Source organism: Protopterus annectens, chromosome 5.part0 (assembly GCF_019279795.1).
Source record: "Protopterus annectens isolate FY-2018-M chromosome 5.part0, PAN1.0, whole genome shotgun sequence".
In the NCBI taxonomy this organism is placed as follows: Eukaryota; Metazoa; Chordata; order Ceratodontiformes; family Protopteridae; genus Protopterus; species Protopterus annectens.
The window spans coordinates 299453525-299467100 of NC_056735.1; the positions used below are offsets into that span (position 1 = coordinate 299453525).

Genomic DNA, 13576 nt, shown 5'->3' on the forward strand with positions numbered 1-13576 from the left:
CTCAAGCAGATGCCCTATGCAGCTAGACTGAAGAAACTGTAGCTGTACTCGGTTGCATACCACCTACTCAGAGGTGATCTCTGCCTGACATACAAGGCCATGTCCAACCCAGAATTGATGGACATGCTCCACCTAAAGAAAACTGTGTCCCCTCGAGCCACATGCTCCAGGGATCTAAACCTCACCACAACAATAAATAGGATATGCTGGAGGGATACATTCGTGTCCCTGAGACTTCTCATGCTCTGGAACAATATTCCAATCTACATTAGGCAGAGCTCCTCGCTAACCTTCTTCAAGAGAAACCTTGACGAGTGGATGGGAAACAGAAAGTTTACCCAAGTGATCACTTCAATGGCTCTGCTAGACAGAGGCACAGGGAATTAATCTAAGGGGGTGGTGAAAGCCAACACATTCTGGCTAGGCTTATAAATGCCTTCGGGCAGATAGTCTAGTACCTACCTATGAACCTATGTAGTGGCCTTTGAATGAGGCACTTCCAGTGAATTGTCTGGCTTCTTTCAGTAGCCTAAATATGGCTATATAACTATCCTCATTCCTGCTTTGCAGGAAACCCAATGTTTATTCAACAAGTATGCCTCTTTTTTTTATGTAAGAAATTGAGGCATTCTCTCTTTTTAAAAAGTAATTTCTTTTTGATGAGCGATAACATAATTAACCAAGACACTATAGGATGTGGTGTACTAATCACTGAATGTAGCTGTGAGGCCATTGTTGTCATAAACATTACTGAGAAGATCTGATGAAATGGAGAGGAACATCTGGAAGTCAATAAATCTCAGCTTAATTTTTAGTATGAAACTTTATTGCAGCAGTTTCTATAACATGAGAAATATTGGAACCAGATTTTTGTAAATTGCAAACAACAAATAGTCCATAACTTTCAGTTTCTCAGTCAATGAATAAACATCCCTACCATTCCAATTACATAAGCTGTTTGCTGTTTTATCAGAGCCTGCTGAGTTCTGCTCCTTAGCTCAATACACATTAAGGAAATACAGCCAGTGTTCTGAGATTCTGTTACGTATTCTGTTTACCTCAGACAATAATACACAGAGTGTTTATTGTGCTAAATATATGCTGTTAACTCAGTAACTACATTATTATATTTTTGTTTTCAACATAATGTATGATTTACATTATTTTGTTTTTGTATCTGTAGGTTCTGGAAGCTTACTTTCTGACTTCTAGCCATTGCTTCTTAGACTTTTCTATTATATTTAATTCTATTTATTTCCATTTGTTTAACAGAAAAGCCTGGCTTGGCAAGCATAGCCCTTTTTTCCAGCTAAAGCAAAGGGAGAATAGCTCAAACATGACAGTGGAAATACTTATATTCAAATGGATTAGTAACATAGATTACATATACAGGTAAAATAATGATGTACAATGGCAGACTAAAGCTAGACATTAGTAAAAAAAACATTGACGGTTTTCATGCATATTAGTATTAGTAATTTAGATCACATTCATAAGTTAAGTTGTAGGGGGTTTGAACCCCTGACTATCTAGCTAATGGCTCTTTTTTATTTGTCCCATTGACAACCTGTTTGTTCCTCTGTCTCTGAGCAGGATCCATGTACTTCTCAGCCTGGGTGAGGGCTGTACATCCCATTCATTCCTTTGTCTGAGGACCTGATCAGCCCATTCATTCCCTTGAGAGGTGAGAAGCAGGAAGTAGGCTAGTATGGTCTGTTGAGCTCCACAGATGCTATTTACCATTAAGAGAAATATGTGCCTCCCTATGCTGCCCCTCTGCTAGTACTGATATTACCACTGTCAATGTGTGTTTGCAAGCTTGTGCTCCATGGCTGTAATACCTAGTGCCCATCCCCAAGTCATCCAAGAGGTGAGCTAAGGCTTCATCATCCAACCCCGGGATGGGTGACCCAGCAGTGGCCATTCACACCCATACTCCCTATTACTGTAAAAGTATAAAAGTAGTAGAATTGTTCAGCACAAACTCATCTTCACCATGATATCACTTTCTGGATTAAAAGTCTTAAACTGAATTTTAGGTTATGATGAATAAGTTCATTTTTGTATTGTTTTTATATTGTTTAGTAAAAACTTAGGCCCTTTAATAAATGTTCAAACTGTATGTATACTGTGAGCATTGTGTTTGCTCATATAGTTGGCCTGTTTCAAATGAGGCCAAAGTAGTTCAGCCCATGGTGACTGCTTGTTCAGATATTTACAGAAGTGTGAACCTTTTGACCACTTGAATAATTATGCATGTGATTCTCATTTAATAATCCCTGTAGTTCTTCTAGACAGCATCAAGTATCTTTGTCAGATGCATTTCTCATTATTGTGTAAGCTTTAGGTTGACAGCTTTTAATAGTTTTTTCTGTAAGGCTGGTTGGCAGCTATTAATGTAAATCTAAATATGCAGACATGGACACCCGCAAGCATCACTCAACTAATCGTAAAGAAGCACCTAGAGGTACCGCAAGGGTTTTATGAGGCATTTTTTTTTCTTACTGTGACATAGTTTCTTTTTTCTTAATGTTAAGCCTGACAAGCAAGCAAGAGAGTGAACACTGTGTAGAGCTGAAGGGTGGGAAAAGTGTTTCTGATCCTACATTTCGACCACTTAAATCATCAACCTTATAACTAGTTACAGGTTATTCGCTACAGTTACCACACTGGTTTGGACTTTCTGCCCCTTAGGGATCAACATAAAGAAGCATTAAACTTATTCAAAAGTGCACTGCTTCAACAACTAGGAGAAGGCGCTAAGTCTGGGTGAAAGCTGAGCTTAACTGAGCAACCCAACATCCCTACATCTCACCTCTGCCCTGCCAACCTAAAGAAATCCCTAACATATCACTTCCACCCAGTCTTTTCATTTTACTATGTTGAGTCCAACCTTTTCTGTAAATATATCTGGTTTAACAACAACTGAAGTGGTTTCACTTCCAGAAAGAGTAAAAAAAATGTGTTGCTTGCTGTGTGATACACTGACTTTTGACTAACTATTTTAAATGTATCTGCTTGGGATGTAAACTTTAAATTAGAAGTGATGAATATTTCTAATTCTTGTTGTCGTTGTAAATTTATTCTGATCCTATTATACTCTTCACATCAAACTATATAAATCTGTTGTCTGCTTACCAGTTTTATGCAGTTCAGAGTCATAGGACAGGTATTGCCTATATTAGCAATCAGTGGGCACATAGCTGAAAAAGGGATACTGCATAAGACATCAGTGTATCACAAAATGCCCTCTCATGCACTCATATAGTCTCTCTCATGAATACCACTCAGATATGGACAGTTTGGAAGATCATTTCCTCTACTGCATATGTGTGCATTATGGAAGAAAAGTAGACTGTCTGGTAAAACCCCACATGGACTGCCAGCAGCATTGTGAAAATGGATAAAACCCTAACTATAGCCCAGGTGACCAGGTTTAGACTAGAGCTTTAGCATCTGAGATGCTGGCAAGGGGAGGGTGGGTATGTCAGTCCTGCAGGGGAAGGGTACACTCAGATGTGCCTATCAGTTGATCTCTATCAGGGGCTGGAGACACAGAGGGGATGCTGTCCTTAAGGCAGTCAGGGCATTGGCTGAGTTGCCATGGAGGTAACTATACTACATTGCGTGACATGTACAACGTAGATGTGCTACATTGCAAGTATGGCCCAGGGCTTTATGAGGGAATGGGAAACATAGAGCTTAAAGAAACCCTCCTTGGCAGCCATATGGCTGTGTCTTATCTATAAAGCTCTGCTAAGCATACTTCCATTTTTTCCATCCATGTTTTAACATTAACTGCTTCTTGAACTTAATGTTGTAGCATATTCTTACATCTGTAAATATGTATATATATTTGCTTTTTACCATATTCTTGTATCAGTAAATATGTTTTCTTAATTTCTTATGTAATCCTATTCACCTGGGCCATGCCTGAAAATGGTCCATTAAGATCAGAGCACTACCTCGCTAAACAAATATATATAAAAGTCTGATCTGACTGAATGGAGATCTCCGTACAGAGCGGAAAGGGAAGAGCTCCCATTTCTGCAATGTAGTGCGATCTCGGAGTTGGAAGATTAAAGTAAGGGGGGGTGGGGGATGTTTAATTTAATGTTTTTTTTGTTTTTTGTGGTTTTATGTCAGTTTTCAAACTTTTTCAAGTTTGAACATATGGTCTCGGCCATATGTGATTCGAACTTGTAAAAGTTAGATCGACTGAAGTCGACCCATATATATATATATATATATATATATATATATATATATATATATATATATATATATATATATATCTATATGTATAAAATGACACTTCCTCAGGTGCCTCAGTCTCCTTGCTAGCCTCTGTTATGGGCTGGTGTTAGTCTGGGGATGGAAGGAGAGCCCAAAATGTCCAGTGAATGGAAGGAGGACAGCTGATGGTCAGCTGCAAGGAGCCAAAACGAAAAAAAAAAAACATTTAAAATTCAGGTAGGATATTCAGTCTGAAGTGGAAAACCAGTCACAGTGGGACAGTTAACACTGTGTCATAATATTGAAATCTGTAAATAACCCCAAGTCTGGCATAATGGAAGTAGTTATACATTCATCTGATTGTATCCTAATACAAGGCTACCTCACTGACATCTGCACATTGTCTGATATTTGCTGATTATTTTTCCACATCAGGTGATGTTTCAATTGCTAGTATTCTGTTTTTGTGTAATCCAAATATTACTTCTGCATTCTTTTTGCTCAGGTTGTAGCTGAAAAAGGTCCACTTGGATCAATTAATAAACCCTGTTATTAAATGTGCATAAATGAATCACTATTATTTATGTGTTGCAGGCAAGAGAAGGAGAAATAGCCATCATAGACAAGGTCCTAGACAATCCAAACTTGACATCTAAAGACTTTCAAGAATGGAAACAAATATACCTTGATCTTTTCCTGGACATATGTCAGAGCAATGCTACACAGGACCCCGAAAATGGCACTTCTTCTGACCTAGAGGATCTACTTCCATCTTTAGTGCATACTCAGTCATATATTGAAACGCATGTATAATGTTCTTGCACTGATTCTGTAACATGCAGATTACTCAAAACATGTGCATAACATATTTTATATATGCGAATATGTAAGTGACTTCCTATATTAATGTTAAACTATATAGAGTCGATGTAAATCTTACACAGTTCTGCTGCTTTGTCTGATTCGTATTTTGTACAGTATGTGATCTAACCTTTAGTTTACATGTGTGAAAAAAGTAGTCCTTCACTGAGTTTTTCTAAAAAGATGTACTTTTACTATTAAAAGAGATTTGAAGGACTAGTGGTTCTCATATGAGCAACATTTTGCACTATTATGTCCATGTTTCTTTAATATTTAGTTATTATTATGTCCATATTTGCTGTCAGTATTATTCAGTTACTTCAAGATTTATTTTTACTGATACATGTACAGACATACCACATTTTCAGGAAAGTTGCGAATTAAAGTTTATTTTCCTACATAGCTTTGATAATTCATCTCTAAATATAAAATATAAAATATTTGGCCTTAGCATTTGAATGTGATAACAGTAATCAAGCAAAGAATTAGTATATAAATACCAAAACTAAGGATTAGTTTGAGTCTCAAGTACGTGTAATCACCAGGACTGGTTACTATCTTTCACAAAATATACATATCCATCTATACTTTTGTAATTTAATTTGTCATTTTCTGTTAATTTTGTTACCGTTCTACCTCTTGTGCTGTTAAAAAATGTGACTGTTTGTATATCCTGCACTAGAATACATTATATTTGGTAGAAGAAAATTTTGGGAATATTTTATTAAGTAAATATGTATAATAGCTCACATTAATTTTTGAAAGTTCAATCAACTCAAAACAGTAAATGAATACAGTTTTTCTTCATAAATGTAACCAGTTAAGATGTGTTAGTGCCTTCTTAATTGGAATACAAAACGGAATATATCCTGCTCTAAGTTACTTAGAGGAAGGACATGCACATATCAAGTTGTCATAAAAAGCTAAAATAAATAAACCAGTTCATGACTCCTTGGGAAATTGACCAGCCTGAGTGTAAATTCAGATTTACATGTATGTGAAATGCATCCCATCAAATAAAGCTACAATACGCATACACACTGTTGAGCATTACCTTTAGTAGAGGAAATGTGCCCTGGGGTTGTTGTATTAAAATACACCTTTTATGTTGCTGTAGGTGCCATATCCTAAATATTATCTTACTTGTAAATGAGCCTGTTACTTCAGGAATAAAGTGATCAAGTGCATGGCAAAACTTGGTTTGTGCTGCTTTTATTTGGTATATTGTATTATTTAGAGTGTTTGTGAGAGTATTATGCCGATACTTTGCCTTTTGTACCTTATTTTCCTTCAGCCCTTTCAATTTATGCTATTGCCTGTACTAATCAGTGAATGTATTTACAAATCTAGAAGCTCAGCTCTTTGGCAGTGGTCATCTTTACTGCAGAAAATGATTTACAGATGTTTTCCTATGAATTATCTCTTTGAGTACAAATGCTTTGCAGAGTTTGCACAACCATTTTGAGGAGAGGCCTTTCTGGAGGCAGTTATGTCACTTAAAATTAAATAGCTTGGATGACAAATCATGTTTGTATGGATTTTGGGGTCCAGTGTAATATTTATACCACATGGGAAAGGCTATTTGTATAAATTAGATATTTATGTACTGCATGGATACTGACTTGTATATTTACTTTTCAGGTTTTGTACAGTTACTGTGGGAGAGGGGTGAGCTTGACTAAAAAAAAAATGACTTGTGAAATGGTAACAAGCATTTTGACTCTAGTTTACTGTTTCCTGGACCAAAAGTAAATATATTATTATAAATGAATTATATCTTATGGATGTATACAACATGACCCTGTAGAGATGATTCAGTGTCAGGACTATGGCAGTAAAAAAAGATTTTGCTCTGTTGCTATGCAACAGCTTTTCTGACTGTACTTTACTTTTAGTAAAGGACAGCATTATTGCTCTGAAAGTTGCGATGTAAACCTTACAGATTATATTTCTATTTTAGGTTTCAATACTAAGCATAGCATGACTGGCATATTTGTCCCATCAGTTGTATTGATTATGGAGCCTTCTTTCAAATTATTACTGCTTCTTATGTATGTTTGTACTGTATCATTTGAGCTGACAAGCAAAACGTTGATCTGAGTCCAATAAAATAAGCTTTTTAAAACAGTGATGTTGTACTTTTCCTTGGGTTTCTAGTTAATATTGACTTTATTTCTCATTTCCAGTTTCTTGAATAATATATCAAGGTATGTATTAATAGTAAGATCATACTTGCCTACTAATTGCTTCTTAGTAGAATAAACAGCTGATCCAGATCAGGTAACTTGTTTTTTAAATTATTTTTTTTTTATCCACCATCCATCTGGTCAAGTTCCCACTTTCTTAATTCATTTTTCTTGACTCCAAGGATTGGAAGGCAGCAGTGACTAGCAGAAGCTGGACCACATTATCCTGCTGGAGGGTACGAGATGTTATCATATTTTGTTTGGCAGTGAACAGGCATAGTACAGTGTCTTGCTATGCTGAGCTGTGTCCAGGTGCATGCTTCTGCACATCTGCAGTACACAACTGATATGAGTGCACCTCTTTGCTTGGCTTATACCCACATACCCCTGTGTGTGTTTAATTTACAGGTCTAAGCCTTCCCTGCGAGGTGCTTCTGAGGTTGGACTTTAGTTGACTGTCACACCTGGGATGAATGAAATGACTCCAGCCACTTATTCCTATCCTTCCCCAGCTGGCTTCCCATTCTTTGGTGACTATTGGTACTCACCTTGTCTGGAGCATAGTAAGACCAAGATCTGTATGTTATACAGATGGTATTAGCTGTCTTTTACCTTCTCCTTTGAATACATAAAATAATTTTCTTTATTTTGTTCACTGCGAATAGCTAGATTTATGCTTTGAAAGCATTATTGCCATTTCAAGGTATATGACAGTAGAAGACAGTAGTTCTAATATGGGCACATGCAGACGGAGCAGAAGAATCATGAGGATACTGTTACAGCACTTCAAATGCATGCCTAAGCATCATGTACTTCCCCTATCACAGGCCAGTGAAACTTAAATTCCTTCTCCAGAAATTCAGAACAAAGTTCTGTACAGACAAAATCGCTGCTCAAGAAACTGAAGCGAGAGCATAGGCCAGCACTTTAGTATGTGGTTAGTTAGAACTCTGTAGTAGAAAAGGGATAAATTGTTGTTTTATTAATAAATAAACATTTCAATGCATATGATACCTTGTTGGTAAGCCGTTCCTGACACTAGATTAAAACACATGGAATCAGTGATGGAGAAGGTAACTCAGTATGTTAAGAGAAGTGTCTTCAGTACTGGAGCAGCAATGCCTTTTTTGCTTACTGCCAGCTACCACCAGGTGAAGCCCAGCTGTAAAGTGAGCAGTAAACTTGACTGAATAGCCTAAAACTCTCTGTCAGTATGTATATATCCTAGTCTACAGTGAATCTAATCATGTAGCGACCACTGCAAGGGTGCAGGAACAAAATGTTATAAAAATATTACAAATCCTGATGAACTGAACCTGCCACCTGTGGTATCTCAATGGGTGATGCATAACTGATATTTGGAGGAGGGAGGAATAACCATTTTGTGCTAAGATGACATAATGAGCTAATGCTGTGATTTAGCATTTGCTAGAATTAGAGGACATTATTAGTAGGGGGTGGCACAGTGGTTAGCATTGTCACCTCAGAGCAAGAAGTTCTCCTGTTTGATTCTCAGCTGGGGTGCCTTCTGTGCGAAGTCGGCATGTCCTCCCTGTGTTCGTGTGAGTTTCTTTCAGGTGCTCCAGTTTCCTCCCACATTCCCAAGACATACTGCAGGTGGATTGGGCATTTTAAATTGGCCCTAGATATGTGTGTGTGTGCGCATGCGTATGCCTTCTGAGGAAGTTTGAGTGCCAGGCTGGCAACTTGACACCGTAAAAACTCTACTGCCACTGCGGACTGATAATCCGTTGTGGTGACCCCTAATGGGAGCAGCCAAAAGGAGAAGAATAGGATAGTATTAGCATGATGACTGCAGATTCTATTGCATTCTGCACTGTGTTAGTCAATCTACATTGAATGCAAGTGATATACAGGTGTTCATGCAGATCACTATGTGTGTGTGTGTGTGTGTGTGTGTGTGTGTGTGTGTGTGTGTGTGTGTGTGTGTGTGTGTGTGTGTGTGTGAGGGGGAGATAATTCTGTGTATGGAGCTATCCACTTAATGGTATCAGTATGGATGGGGGGGTGTTATTAGAACAACTCTGCAGGGTTCAATAGAAAAATTCCTGTTAAAGGAGATGTGGATGAAGCCCCCAAAATAAATATATTTAACATTATTTCTGGGAGGTCTGATAATCAGCATTTTGATTTTACTTGTGGTCTGGAAATATGCCATTCAAGATAGTCTCTTTAGAGCTTAAAAATAAAACTGCATGCAGTCAGTATATCAATGAATGACTTATCAAATCAGTCTCTAAAGACTACATTTTAGCTTAGATTTGTAGCAATAAATTTTGAACACTAGTTTGTTAATTGGTTTGCCCATAGCTGTCCCTTACTTACTGTTTTGCCTTATTTGTCTTCTGCCATTAATTTCATTCTCCAAATTAGGCTGTCTCCAAATGTTCCAAACAGTAAACTTCAGATAATGCAGAAAAATTATTCATATCAATGTCATTCAAATATTCATCATTTTCTGGTTTAATGTACTGGTATAGCTTTGTTGTGTCACAATGAGCAGTTGCATAGTTCCACTAATACGTTTCTTATTAGCACATACCCTTGATTTCAGCCTGTGCACTTTTGTAGGTGGGTGATTTTCTTCGGAAGTAACATTCATATTTTTACAAATTTTAGGGTGTCATTAATATTTTGTTAAACGCTGCAGCTCCTAATTCTGCAGGTATTTACCACATACCATATCATTGTCAGATAAATCGCATGGATTGTGTCCATTACCACAAAGGACAACCCAGTGCATTGCAAGCATCAACATATTTACTAACCTGCAAGGAGTACTACTGTGTTGGTGTCAAGTACCACTGAGTCAAAATCACAGGATATGAAGCATTCTTGATTTCATTGCTATAGTTCCATGTTAGTTATGTTTACCAGTATAGCAGGATTATCTGTAACTCTTTTGTCAGTTCAGTGTACATAATCAACAAGGCAGTCAGAAGATCAACAGGTAACACACTCATTTTTGGTCTTGGAAGACCAGAAGGCTATGGATTATATTCTTACTCCAGGTAATTGGATTGCTTGACACTGCATTGCAGCATTTGGGGTGAATGTGCCATCCTTCAGAGGAGACATTAAACTAAACTCCCATCTGCTTTAGTTTGTGGTAGTTTCGATGGATATAAAAGATTCAAGAGCACCTATCAAAAAAGTGGAGGTTCTTTATTGATAATCGCCACAGATATACATTATTTACATAGTCTATATTATTCACATTATTTACTTAGTATACATTATTTACACCTTTGTATAGTACAAAACAATTTTATATTATTAAACACTTCCCCATACTTTTTTCCAAGGCCAAAAATGCATTTTCTTCAAGATTTCTGATTAAACTTTACTTCATTAAGTCTCTCTTTCAATCCATAATGTCTGTAGAAGAAAAATATTATTTTACCGATTTTTTCAACTTTTTTCATTTTTTTATTACCATAATACCCATATTCAAACATACTCATGAACTAGTGTTCACCCTTTTGAAAACCTTTCAACATTTTGTTTTTACATATTTCTTCCCATAAATTCTTTACTCTAGAACATTTCAAACACACACGTTCTTTTGTTTCAAGTTCCACACAATGAATTCATATCCTTTCTACCTTTATTTTTAAGGCATGTTAGCTTTAACAGGTAGTTTACCTATTGATAATCTCCACAAAAAAATCTTTACATTCATATATTTTCTTACACCACATACATTTTATTTTAATAACATTCTTTTTCTCCATCTGTAATGTTTCCAAGGAAAAATAAAATAATGTTCTTTCATAATATACAAATATCATTCTTTGCTATTTTTTCAACAATGATTACATTCAATTTCCATAAAAGATTTTGTTTTGGTACTCCTTTATATCTTCATTCATATAACATTTCCATCTTTTCCCCAAAGCAATTATATTTAACATACAAAATGTATTCTGTCAAATTCCTATTATCTTTGTTTATAACTTACTAAGGCCCTATACAAATTCAAGGAAGCCACATGAGCAATCCGGTTACTTAACCCTAATCCCCCTTCTTCTTCCTTTATAAATAAAACTCCCCATATTTTTCATAATTATACAGAATCTTATAAATACTTGCTAAATAAGCTAACTTGCCTAAGAGAATAGAATTTATCAAATACACTTTTTTCATGTATGACAATTTATATAACTTCCAAAATGTACATATATCTCTTGATTCCTGAAATACAATTCTCCCATTGTTTTTCTTATGGTCATTTGATCCAAATACTATTCCTAGTATATATATATATATATATATATATATATATATATATATATATATAACCTCTGCATTAAGCTGTATAACTTCTGTATTTCCCATGAAGCCAAAACCTATACTTTTGTCCTTATTTATACATAAACCAAATAGCTTTAAGAATGTAATTAACTTTCTGATTATCTCTTCCATCCATTCTTTGTTCTTGCTAATTAACACTATATCATCTGCATATGTATATATTATTGTTAATCATATTTATTCTATCTTATAGCCTGCCATATTTAATATTCTGTTAATTTTATTGACAATCACATTCATAACTAAAGCAGATATAATGCTGCTCATTCAGCACCCTTGCCTTATTCCACACCCTAATTTAATTTCCTCACTTAACAATCTATTTAGAACTATTCTTGCATTATTTTACTCATATACCAACTTAATTACTTTTACTAAACTTTCACTTATGTTATAACCCCTTAATGTATCACATAAAGATTCAAATTTTATTTTATCAAATGCCTTACTTAAATATCCTACCATGACTTTAGCTTCCACTTTTTTATTTATAATATCATTTATTACTTATTTTATTATCCATAATAAATCCTGTCTTCCTTTCCACTTCCTACCAAAAAGGTATGATCAAGCATCTTATATACGTTGTTAGTCTTTTAGTTATTATTATCATAAATATCTTATAATCTGTATACTTCAGTACTATTGGTCTCCAATGTTTTATATCATCTTTCTCTCCTTTTTTGACAAATTTCATGATCTGAATACATACCTTTATATCTACCACACCTGTCTTTAGCCATTCATTTAATCTTCTTCTTCTTCCAGCTTTTCCCAGTTAGGAGTCACCACAGCGGATCACCTGTCTGCTCATGATTGGCAGTGGAGTTTTACGGTGTTGAGTTGCCGGCCCGGTGCCCAACCTTCCACAGAAGGCACACACATGCACACACTCACACCTAGGACCAATTTAAAGTGTCCAAATCACCTACAGCATGTCTTTGGGATGTGGGAGGAAACTGGAGCACCCGGAGGAAACCCACGCAACCACAGGGAGGGCATGCAGACTCCGCACAGAAGGCTCCCCAGCTGAGGATCGAACTGGAGAACCTCTTGCTGTGAGGCCACAATGCTAACTGCTGCACCACCATGGCCACCCTTAGCCATTCATTTAATACCACCACAAAAAATAATTTTAGCCATTCATTTAATACCACCACAAAACATAATTTTTGCCAATTTTCCATATTATTGTATATATGATATTAAATACCATCCAGTCTTGTAGCTTCATCCAGATTGAGATCTTTCAATATTTAATTTAGGTCTTTCGCATTTTATTTTTTTCCTAATTTACATTATTGCCTTTACTTAGTTTTTTAACTATCAATTTCTGTGTCAGTTTTGCCTCCTCCTTTACAAAAGTATGCTCTATATACTTTTAAATCACCTCAAGTCTTCAGTCTTGTGAAATTATTTTTTCTCCATTATTCTTTAATTCCCTTATTATTCTTTTATTCTATTTACCAATTTATTCAAGTAAGGTGCCACCTCTTCCTTTCTTTCCTGTAAAAATCTATTTGTTTATATAACAGTCTCCTAATCTTCTTCTGATTTAGATAATATATTTCCTTTTCTTTCTCATAAAAAAATGTTTTATCCACCAATATTCCTTTAAACACTTCTTGAGTCAACTGTTTATATTTTCTTTTCTCTGTCCTTCTGTTTTCATCTTGACATTCCAAAAAAAAAACAATGTATAATTTTCCTTGAAATTTATCTACAAACTTCTCCAGTTTCATAAAATATTCTCATACCTAAATGATCCCTCCATAGTTAAGCATCTTGACACCTTTACCTATTCTTATGTATACTTGTTTCTTGTGTACCTCTATCCATATGGCTACATGATCTGAAAAGCCTGTCCTTTTTATCCCTTTTTGCAATTTTTCAAAAAATGTCAGACACTAAAAAATAATCAATTTCAGTGTTAATTTCACTTCTTCTGTAAATCCCAA

General features: G+C 35.7%; 1 protein-coding gene across 6 annotated transcripts in view; it reads left to right on the top strand.

Moving 5' to 3' along the window:
* CNKSR2 (connector enhancer of kinase suppressor of Ras 2) overlaps nt 1-7224 on the top strand; it is a 2909208-nt gene extending 2901984 nt beyond the window's left edge. For 5 of the 6 annotated variants that reach the window (XM_044072276.1, XM_044072278.1, XM_044072277.1 and 2 more), the window contains one exon: nt 4831-7224. In XM_044072276.1, the coding sequence (XP_043928211.1) occupies nt 4831-5049 (219 nt within the window). In that variant the 3' untranslated portion in view covers nt 5050-7224. The remainder of the gene's footprint in view (nt 1-4830) is intronic. The other variant, XR_006364961.1, reaches the window with a different exon arrangement.
* The last annotated feature ends 6352 nt before the right edge of the window (nt 7225-13576 follow it).